At 39.4% G+C, this 12,245-nt stretch overlaps 1 protein-coding gene across 1 annotated transcript in view; it reads right to left on the bottom strand.

Annotated features, from left to right (window-relative positions):
- Positions 1-2,645, bottom strand: part of ppp1r13bb (protein phosphatase 1, regulatory subunit 13Bb) — a 35,873-nt gene extending 33,228 nt beyond the window's left edge. Inside the window, 1 exon segment of the mRNA XM_035524712.1 lies at positions 2,451-2,645. Coding sequence (XP_035380605.1) covers positions 2,451-2,582 — 132 coding nt within the window. The 5' untranslated portion in view covers positions 2,583-2,645.
- Between the last annotated feature and the right edge of the window lie 9,600 nt (positions 2,646-12,245).

Genomic DNA, 12,245 nt, shown 5'->3' on the forward strand with positions numbered 1-12,245 from the left:
TCCAGACCACCAAGATTGAAGTTATGAAGTGTCCCCAGACCTCAATCCGATTGAGAATTTGTGGAATGACATCAAAAATGCTGTTTTTGGTGCAAAACCCAAGAAAACAGAAAAACTGTGGAATGTAGTCCAGTCAGCTTGGGCTAGAATATCTGTTCACAGATGTCAGATGTTAGTTAACTCCATGCCACACAGATGTAAAGCAATTATCATAAATAAAGGTTATACAACTAAATATTAGTTCAGTGATCAACAGAAAAACTAAATCTGTAAACAACTTTCAGTTTATGCTGTAAATATTAGAGTTTGTAAATGAAAATGTAGACACTGCTATTTTTTAACAGCCCATTATTCTTTTTTCTTCATTTTCAGTTTAAAAATTTATATTTCGTTGGAATTGAATGTGCAGTGCTCCCAGTGCCTTTGTGTATATGAAAATAAATGCTGTTATGAGGATTGAGCATTTTCTCAGTGGTTTTAAACACACTGCTATTATTTCGCACATAACTGTATGTCTTGCCTGAACTTCCACACTTCTTTGACCCACTCACCATATACACGGGCATGTTTCCAGCGCTGGTCAGAGTGGTCTAAGGCAATTTCACTAAGAAGTAAATGATACAACATTTCTACATAGAAATTATTCTGGCCACATTTCAATGTTCAATACTATGCAGATATTGGAGAGCCAACCCACAATTCATCATGTATAAAATGGAGAGCCATATTAAAGGACCGTAGGACTGTACCAGGTGTTTCATTACTGAAACATCCATAAACTGACAACACAAGTAGAAGCTATGGAATTAAATGGTATAGGGCGATGAAAACGTTTTTTTAAAGCTAGCACTACACTCGTGACAAGAAATTGTAGTTTACTGTTCTTCAGTTTGCCCTAATGTTATTCAAAACAATTAGTAAAATAATATGTTGGTAGAAAAAACTTACACAAATGTTCCCTTTAACGCAAATGTAGTCAGTCAGCCAAGACATGCTTAGTGTAAGAATTTTGTATTGGAGCTATGAAACTAACACAGCTAACAAGAGAAGCTTATTAGGACCTTGCAAACTGCATACCAAAAACATTTGCCTTGCTGTAGACACTTTAAAATGATTGACTTGTGTGGTTTTTGACCCTGTAAAATAGTGAATCATGCGGGTGGCAAAGTCTACTTGAAAACTACTTAATTTGATGTGGTATCAGGCACATATATGATGATTTCTGCAGGCAGTTTGCAGTATGCTAATTGGTGGGCATGAGCATCACTTGAGGTTATTCATGTTAACCTCAAAGCTCCACTGCAAAACTACAAAAAGGAAAACCTTGAACACCAAATGTCTTGACTACTCTTGGGGTAAGAGTCAAACTGTGCAAAACTGACTTTTCATCTACCTATTATTTTCAGTGCCTACCCATGCAGAGAATGTTCTATGACACAGCAAGCAAATTCACAGCTCTGCACTGTGGCAGCGTGGCCGCATCCCAAATACCTGAACACTCCCCACTATACACTCCTCCAAACAGCAGCTTTCCCATAGGGGCTAAATAAATGCAATGTCAAAAGACTGTACTGATGCCATTTTTCCTCTGTGAAGGGGGAAAGGATAAAGAAAAAGACAAATGGGGAGATCAGATTTGTGCTTTTTGTCCACGTGGTTGAGAAGCAGTCCTTCATTGACAATATTAACCAGAATAATGGGGATGAAGAGATTATGACTGCAAGCAAAGATGTGAGAACAGAGAACACACAGTTTCTACTGAGTTCCTCCATCACCATCCTGCTCCCAACGTCATTGCATCACACCGAAACCATTATTATAATAACAGACAATTCTATTACATGGCATAAAACAAGGACCAGTGGAAAGTGCTGGACAATGGTGACTGATGGTTTCATTCATCTGGAAAGAATTGCTTTGTGCATAATTTGAATTATCATCAAATTAGGACAGACACTTTTTAAAAAATCCTGCTTCAGGGTCAATAATCAAGAATTCCATGTCAGTATCGGGCTATATCTATACATTACACATAACATATTATATTCTGGTACTGACATGGATCTATACAACGGCAATATTTTGGACTCATTTCTGATAAATGTACGATTAAAGACTATATTACATGTTTTAAGAATTACAGAAAAAACAGATTAACAGCATACAGAGTAAGATTACTTAAAGTAAGATTAGTAATATTATAGAGTAAAAGCAATTTGGTCAAACGTTATGTAGCAATTAGTTGAGATTAGATATAGACACATCAGACTTTTTATGAATATGAGTGATATTCAACTTAGGCTTACACATGCTGGATTTGGTCGCTGTTTAGTTAATAACTGCTAAAAAGATTTACCCCTTAATAGTACCTCATTTTAAAGATGCATGTCATCACATGCACTGTAATCACATCACCCCCTCCTACGCTGTACGCTAACTAAGAGCATCACCTTAGTCCACTTGAATGCGATCCATCCTCTCCTACCCTGTCTCTTCAGACGTCGAGCACGCTGCTTTCGCCAAGCCTTTTCTTTGGGCAGGCTGACCAGGCCACGAAAGACAAGGTTTAGAAACTTCTTCATCCCGCAGGCATTAGACAACACAGCACAATGGCACAAGTGCTACGACATGCACAACCTCTCTCTCACTCTCCCCATCCCTCACACACACACACACACAAAGTAGTAGGCAAACAGACTTGCGCAAGAGATCCCTGCAAAGAGAAGCCTTTAAGACTCACTGGTATGTGACTGCAGAGAGAGAGAGAGAGAGAGAGAGAGAGAGAGAGAGAGAGGAGAGAGAGAGAGAGAGACAGAAAGAAGAATTCAGAGTCAGTCTGAGGAGGGCACACTTCTCATCAAGATTGCAAAGGATGTAGCGTCACCAAGCTCCTTCCAGAATTAATCTACTCTAAGCACATAGGAGCCAATGCCACAGAATTAAATGGACTGATGAGACATAATGTGGGATAGACTTTGGTACAAGTAAGCATACATCCTCCCCCTCAACACACACATTCCATGCTCTTACCATGCTAAAGGGCACAGAAGTGTGAACAGTATGTATGTCTGCATCCCTGATCCTAAATAGCCTGGCACAGAACAGTAATCAATAGCCATCATATCTTAATGCTGCAATTACATTATACCCCTCTTAGATTCCTGAGCTTTTGTAATTGTACACAGGATAAGATGTCAAATATCCTATGCCCAACCATGAGAGCTCCACATAGGGCCCAGCCCACTCACTTCATACCAGAAACCTCACTGCAAGCTCTTGACAGGAGTATCATGTAGGCACCTCCCTGACATCCCAGTCACTCTTCCCTCCAAGATCACTTTTTAAACCAAGCCACACCTCTTCAAGTGTAAACCCAAACTGGCCTCCCTGGTGGCTAAAGCCATACCCAGGCATCACTAATGCATGCTCAGTGGCCCCAGTTCCATCTGTATCTACCACATTACACAATGACAACACAACCCACTCACTTACCCAGTGCTCCATTTACCTAGAACACTGTACACCTCAGCCATTCGTGCTTTGTAGTGCATTTCTGCAGCTAGGCTGTGCTCTCCTCATCCACAACACAACCACTGACCAGCCCTTTCTGCTACTTCCAATAACTCCTTCCCAGCTACCCTTAGTTTACAGCTTCTAAAACCAAACTGCACAAGCAAAGATGTGGCAGACTTCGCTACAAATCCCTTAACAACCATCTCTACCAGTTTTATATATGCCTGCCACCCGTATTCTCTCACTCAGCTACCAAATCTGCGTACATCAGCTCCTTCCTCAAATGGATTGTTAACTCTATCTAATAAATTATCAGTTGACTTTCAGAGTGCAACACCATGTCCAGCCTCAGTGTAGTTAATGCAGTATATTGGGTACCTGTAGTTTTTTGTTTGTTTGTTTGTTTTTTTACATACATCCTCTAGCAATTTCCAATCTTGCGCTTCACCCCAATAATTATATTCTACGCTTGTTTTCCAATACACTGTCCCCACACACAAACCCAACCGCTGTACTCATAACACTGCCAGACAATGTGTTGGCCTCCAAGTGCTTATTATCGAATAAACGTGCTAATACGCTAAGCACCTGATTATATCTCCATGTATATTGTCCCTGTTAACATTACATGCGGATAAAATATGCTTCAGCTTGCCAACCCCTGCACATAATTAACTAGGATCTTCACCTACCCACTGTCTGAGACTTTGCGGGGTTGGAAGGACGCCGTAAGTCGCTCTAAGCAAATATTTAATGCAACACGTATCCATTGCCCACAGCTCTTGCCAGGTGATTTTCTGCTTCTCTAGATTTTCTCAACAAAGCCATTGGCCTCATTTTCCTTGTGACACTGCTGTTGCATGCCATGCTTTCTCTTCTTATTCACGAATAAAACTAGTAAACTCGCTTTCTCTCACTTTCACCAATTCAGACATTATCGTTTAACGCTGCACTATACCATCTACCAAAACTCTTCGCCATTATAGAAGGCATCAGTATCCTTCCATAAAAATAAAGAGATAAATAAATAAATACAATTCCACACCAGTTTTCTTTTAACAACTGACAAGCTCCCACTTTGCCCACCTAAGATTATCATTCATCTTCTCTAGCGACCAGCAGGTACACGGCACAGTAGCTGTCAGGATTGTCACGTCATCCATGTATGCGCTAATTGGAAGGAGCTGGGACCCATCCTGCAGTCTCTCCCTGCCAATCCACGTAGATGCCCTAATTATCAGCCCACTGCCATTGCAAATGCTAAAGGAGAAATAGTACAACCATTATTCCTATTCCAATCACTGCCAGGACATCACATACCCTATTGTATTAAAACTAAACTAAATAAACCTTAACCATCCTAGTAATCTAATCTGGTACATGGAAGGAAACAAAATGGTTTCCACAAGAGATTATGCAGCACTGGGCCAAATGCATTAGCCAATTCTTGGCAAACAACACGCAGGTTCCTGCCTTTTTCTTTGACATCTGAATCTGATGACAAATCGTACAGCTATGCTCCAAACAACCTGCAAAACCAGCAATCCCTGTCTTTTGTACTGATGCAACAATTAAGTTATTCACTTTCAAATATGCAACCGGTCTCTGAGCGATCACATTAAAGAAAATCTTAGACACCACACATGGGTCGAAACTGTTCTATACACACAGAATCCATCTCTTCTGGAATAAGAATACCTCCCCTCTTCTCCACGTCTTGGGGATAATCCCTTTCTCCCACAATATGGCCATCATCATCCATAAAAACGTCAAGGTGCAGGTCCTTTTTAAAACATCCAATACGGGAATATATTAGGCCCTTGTAAAACTGGTTTTAAAAGCACCGGGCCCTGACATGTTGCCAACTGTCAGTTATGTGATATATAAAGCAGGTATAATATCATTTAATTACTAGTGTTGCATAAAGCAAGTGTTACTAAATCTCATGTTAACAACAAAAGGGAGACAGACCAATAGGCAAACAACACACATGTGCATTTATCACTAAGGACAAAAGTAGATTCAGCCCCTAAAAGTTTCTTCCCTTAAAAAATAATTAATCAAAAAGTCCCTGACACCATCACGGATGAGAAAAGCTTGACAAAAGTAAGGACAACTTACAAAAAAATCTTTGAACTTATATGGTAAAAAAAAAAGCCAATACAAATAATGCTTTTAGCATAGAACCATGTGTGCACATGATTGTTTATGGTACAACCAGCTGCCCTTTAAAACAGAGACATCCATGCACAATTTCTTCATGCCCATGTCAAGGAATTATGACAGCTCTTGACTTGCAAGACATGAAATCTGGTGACATGTCTTAACTAAAGGGATTCAAAGCTTGTGCATGAAAGGAATGAGCAAGCAGGCAAACAAAGCTGATACAACAAGCCTCAACAGCAGAACTTTATACTGTCTTTCAGCATTTTTACAATGCTTGGATCAGTGTGCATAAAGCTGAACCTGACGGAAAAAACCAAAGGACAGCATCGGTAAATATACTGTAAAAAAAATTTTAAATCACAGCCATGAATGCATAAATCACAGCCATGAATTCTCTAGGAGCCGCCCGATTTATCTTAGCTTTCACTGTGTTGGTCATTTCATTTAAGGCTTTCTGACATAAAAGTTGGGAACCTACTATGAATTTTCTAAAAATCCTTGTAGTACTAGAAGAGTGGCCTTCATGGTCAGACAGAACTGCAGAAAAATGTGAGGCAGCAGGAGCTCTGGTAACCCGAACCAAACAAAACAACTGCAGACACCATTTGCCACCATTTACCTCCTGGCATGTGGCTCTGCACCCTAAAGAGAACTGAAAATTACTCACAGCAGTTAGACGGTGCTGCCAATGACTGGAGCAGCTTGGCCATGCTAATGCTTTGAACTGGCAACGAGTTTGTGTTATGGCCTGCTAGACTGCCTAGGCTAGTGAGAAATGACGAAACATTAAAGCCCAAGTTTTAAGGGAAGAGAAAACAAAGCCAAGAGAATAAACCCTGCTCTTTTCAGTTTTATGCGGTCAGATCTAAATTTGTAATTAGTTTATAGATATCTGAAAATGGGCTAAATGGGATAAGTCTAACTATGTTTCATAACCATCATTTTCATGAATATACTGCTAATAAGCTGTAATCTTTTGAGGATAAGTATGAAAAATCACAAGGTTTCTTAAAAAAAAGAAAAAGCATAGGCTTGATGAAAGCTCTTTAAAAAGCTTCCTTCCTTATTAAAGGTTTTTTATGAGGGCCAGCATTCATATTTGAGGACCTTCTCAATTTTAAGGTGGACATTAAAGAATATGAATGAACTTGTACTGAGGTCTGTGAAGGAGTATGGGGGCAACTATAACTTGTCAGTAACTTAAGACCAATGGCTACAATTTTGGATCTTGAATCAGCTGGGGGGGGGGGGTTTCTCAGAGGATTATAAATTTCAAGACAGCATGCTGATAGTTCTTAATCTTAACAGAGTCTTATATTATCCTGTAACTTTTTTGTTTTGTTAACATACATAAAGAACACATTAGCACATTAAAGCAATGTTCTGTCCAAATTTTTAAACTTCAAGCTTACCCAAACATAAATAGCTTACCCTGCCAGGCTAAGTCCCGGAAAGGTAGCAACGGCATGGTAAGCACCTTCTCCCAGTTCCCCCAACAACAGCATGTTAGCCAGTGCACTCATTCCTCTGCTCGCTATTGGCTGGCTGAGTCACACCCAGGCAGCTGAGAGGAAGGTAAAACGAGAGGCTCTTCAGCTGACTGGCTGTGCGACACTGATGGTGCCCTAGTGCAGCAGGCTACAAGCCACAGCAAAGCACACTTAACATTCTGGTCATGTGACTAACTCAAGCTCATTGGCTGTTTGATGAATTTCTGCAAACCCCACTGGTTGTTCTGAGGTAAAGGAGAAGGGAACACATCAGAACATCTCGGCTGTATAGGCCTCCATCACAATCAACATTAATTAAATCAGACAACCCCACTGACACATCAGATGTCATATTAAATACACAGAGCTGCTGGGCAAATTCTCACATATGTGTGCAAACAGCGACTAAACAATAGCAGAGATTGTTACTGAAATGTGGTGTGAGAAAGTATTAATTTTCCATCTTATGTCTAAACAATACATTGGGAGGTAAGGTTAATTTTTTACCATTTCCAAAACAACATTTTAAGAATAAGATACATGCATTTTAAAACTTCCTCTGAATTTACCCAAATATCTCTGCTTCACTACAGTTATTAGGGTAAAGGCTGTTACAATGCCTCAGCATGCTGGAATGAGGAAGATGAACACAGATGTACCAGACAGACACTCAACAGGAGAGCAGGGATCCTACTGCACCTCACAGTAGGAGAACAGCTGCATTCATGGGTAATCAGTCTTTCTAACAAAAGGGAACACCTATGCACCACACTATGCTAATAGCCATGCTTCCCTGAAGCACAGTATACAACCAAAATTCAAAAGAGGGCTCCCACATCAGTTTTCTACTACTAAAGTCAATTAGAACTATAATCAAATCACGAAACAAGTGAGAAAATGCCTCTTGGTTTGGCTATAGACCACAGAAGAAAAGCAAAGACCGAAGTGGGTCCAACAATGACCCAGCCCTCTGCAACGTTCCAATTTCTCAGTGTGGCTGGAAAGACAAAGATACAGCGTAACACGGTGGAAGGTTTAACATGGACCTAAGAAACCAAACATAAAACACTTCCAAAAACAAACAAACAAACAAACAAACAAACCAAAAGCGTAACCCCAATACAAGAAACATGAATGGTTAAATTAAGCAGAGCCACAAAAGTTAATTCATTCTCTTCATATTTCTAAGACACAGCTATTAAAAACTATGACTGATATGGTCTCAGTGTTCTCTTACTAAATACAAAGAACAGCAATTACGTCGTACCTGAGAAAAGTGGCCAGCTTCATAAATGGAAGTATATAGGTCTCTCTAAGACAAAACATTTGCTGATAGTGCACCGTTTTGGTGCAATAATAGTTACAGACTATCCTGGCTCCTTGCAAAACAAGACACGCCTCTTCACACACAAATGGGCCACTCATTAAGATGCGATTGTGAAACTAGTTTAAATCTAAACCTAGGGTGCACACATAAATACACCCTTGCCTGGTGTGAAGTAGGTCCGTGTCATAATATCAGAGCCAGAACTGAAGTTAGTTCTTGATGAAAGTATGTGTACAGGAACATGTTCAGACACACTGGTCGAGCAGTCCTTCTGCAGCACTGGGCCGATTTATCTTATCTGCTGAATTTACCCCGTGCCCATTAACTGGTTCGGCAGGCCTGTGAAGTAAGCACATCGCTTATCGGCTTGTCCTGCCAGCACTCGATCATTGCCCTGTTAAAGTATTTCACAGCATCCCTGGCACAGGTCTGTGCTTTTGTAAAAGGGTTAGGAGCCACTGCACATTACTCTGAGAATCAGGACTGCAGTGGACCCTCTCAGTGCACCGACACAGTGAGCAAAACAGTAAGGAGAATTAAATGGAGGTGTTCCTCTTTTTGTCTTATTTCCCCAGGTATGTTACACATATGAGGGATTTGTCTTGGACAGTACACATGGTTTGTCTAAGACAAGTACACCAAGGTTTGTCTAAGAAAAATGGTACTGTCCAGACAAATAGCTGGTACATGGGTTGGAATATACCAAAATTTTCATTAGGCTGACTCAGCAATTAATATTGTATATTCAACTCCCTGAGGTAAATCTTCTACTTTGAGTGTTTGCAAATGCCACATTCAAGTGAGAGTATGCAAGTACATTCCTCGCTTTTTTCCAGAGAAATAACTGGTAGGTCATTCTTACAATATAGGTATTTCCCCTCGTGCTTCTCTGCACCCCCAGCACGAGACAGTAATCTAGGTCATGGTGCATGTGTGCTGTTATGAAGCTACACATAGTCCTTTATCGGTGTCTAAACTAAAAAGTCCTTTACCATATAAGTAGCTAACTGTTGTAAACAGCCAGCAGGTCATTGGCACTTTCATAGTCAGGCTCTGGATAATAACAACCAACTCACATATAGGATAAAAGCATACTGCAGTTACTGCTGTTGCATATCATCATCAAACCTAGTCACCAAGCCTCATTAGATACAATGGTGCCTGAAAATATACAACAATGAAAGATTTATAAAAAAAAGTTCAGATAGTGAAAAAAAAAAAATTCATAAAAATGTTCAATTCTCCATAAAAAGTAAATACCAATAAGATGATTAAATTAATACTGACACAGTCTATCATTCAGATGGGTGCTTTTCAAAAAGTCTTTATTGGCAAGCAAGATGTGGTCTTAATCTTTATTGTTCATGCACAAAAATGCCCTAATCAATATGTTGACAACACACTGAACATGAAGAAAAGGTGAGCAAAAACAATGTTTAAAGAGCACATTTGATGAGTGAAGCATTTAACAGTCACAGCAGCATCATAACTCTCTTTTGCACAAACAAGCTTGTGGACAATCCCTTGGGCCATCTGGCATGAAACGTGTCTGTGTGCGTGCACATGTGTGTGAGTCAGAGGATCTGCTCTCTTGCCAGAAGACCATAACATAATATCCAAAACTAACAGTGCATCGAACCCAACCACACCCTGACTTTCTCCTTCGTACCTTCTCTGTTTGGCTAAACTTTAATGACAACCCTGCCATGTAGAGCCAAGAAATCTGTAATTATACTTAAAAAAAAAAAAGTCAATCAAATGTCTTCCACCCATTGAAGCAAGAAAATACAAGTGTTTGACTTCTGCACATACTGAATAAAACAACAAAAAAGATAAGCTAAGCTACTGTGATGATGTATTATCCTTTTAATTAACATTAACTGCTCAACTGATATTTGTGAACCAAAGAATATCTGTCACTTTTTGTGGTGGCACTGAACCTGCAAGGATGCAAGGGAAGTCTAGTGATCAATTCAGTATAAAGGAGTCTTTGTTACCCTTTGTAAAATATTTAATGATTACCACAGCAGAGACACAAACAGACATTGTGAGAGGGATAAGTGTGTTCATGAGCATGTAGGTAGATGGATTAAAAGTTATTTTCTGAGAACTCAAGAATCTATTAAAAGTAGAAATATTGTCATCACTTAAGCAAGTTGAAATCACTTTTGTTTCCGCTCAGTTAGGTAATCAGGAGATAAGACACAGATTTGAGTCGAGTCTAAATACCAGGCTGTAAAGATTAGATCAAATAAGCCATTCCAGGACTCAACAGGGATTAGGACTATACCAGAATACTTGACCCAGGCCAATTAACTCTATTCTGTAGACCTGGTGATAAATCATCCCATCATTTAAAAAAGGTCATAAAGATTGATTTAAGATCAACATTAAGGTCTCAAGATCCCATCTTCTTAAAGGTATAATAGCTTTGGGTGTATGCACCAAGGTTAATGTTTAATGCTACTAGACTCCTTCAGAGTTAATGTCTGACCTCACATCAGTTTTCCTGTCTGCACTTTCTTATTGACCTAGTAAAACACTGGATGTTCTACTAGAGCAGCAGGAATACTTCATGCTTCATTCGCATGAAAAATGTATGCAATACTTTCTTGAACCCTTTCTGCTGTCCCCATACAATAAAATTAATATTTTGCCTTAAAAAATAAATCTATACAAAAACAGTTTGTTTACTATTTACTTTTGATATTTGCCAAATATTTAATACAGAATTTAACTGGGATAGACAGAATAAAGTGAACAGCTTTATCAATTATAAATACTTCAAATAGTCATCATGCTGAAAACATATATACATATAGAAGATATATACATGGTATGACTAGTCTACTATATCTTCAGAATGACCAACGATGGGGCAATAGGCAGATAAGATGTACTAAGCTTTATTATACTTCTGTATTTGATGTGAAGCACTTTGAATTACTGCTGTGTATGAAAAATGCTATATAAATAAACTTGCCTTATCATATTACAAAGCAGTTTCCTCTCCTAACAGTACTGGCTCCACTAGATAAGAACCTTCAAGACTTGGAACGGCTGAAACTATCAACCCATTAAACATCTGAAAAAACTATCCAGTCTATCCAGTCGTGTCAGTAACACACTAATCACTGCTATTAGTGCTTGTTGGGATTAAGGTGTGGGTCCCTTCCCAAGGACAGTCAAGACTTTTAACATGTTTAAGAACTGAATTTACTTTTTTTTTTTAAATCATCTCTTCCAGGTTTTATATGACTGAGTGACCTGCAGCGATCTTACTACAGCAGCTTAGTACGAATCTGAGGAGCTTAGTTCAAAACCACAATTTACTTTTCTTAATCATTCTGTAAAAAGAGACCAAAAGACACAATACTGCAACATAGTGTCAATAAAGCAGGTACTGACGTTTAGCCACAGGCATCAAGTACGCATCAACAATGCAATCAAATATCTGCTCTCGGAAGAGATTGACATACACAACAACTTTGTTTTTAGATTTTCATGCTCCACTGTGGACGAGTTGGATAAATCCGTTTCCGTGTGAGAAAGCTCTGAGGTTGAAGAAGCCAGTCCTACTGCACCCCAGTGTCATACACAGAAATATCAAGGCAAGTAAACGATGAGAGTTTAAACTTACTGGCATCATTTTCCCCAAATGTCAGAGGATCATCAGGGCTTGAGAGAGGTTCAAATAACGTTTTCCAGACTTCCTACGTTCTCCCTCAACCTCTCGCACTTGGACCACT

The sequence above is a fragment of the Electrophorus electricus genome, chromosome 3 (genome assembly GCF_013358815.1).
Source record: "Electrophorus electricus isolate fEleEle1 chromosome 3, fEleEle1.pri, whole genome shotgun sequence".
In the NCBI taxonomy this organism is placed as follows: domain Eukaryota; kingdom Metazoa; phylum Chordata; class Actinopteri; order Gymnotiformes; family Gymnotidae; genus Electrophorus; species Electrophorus electricus.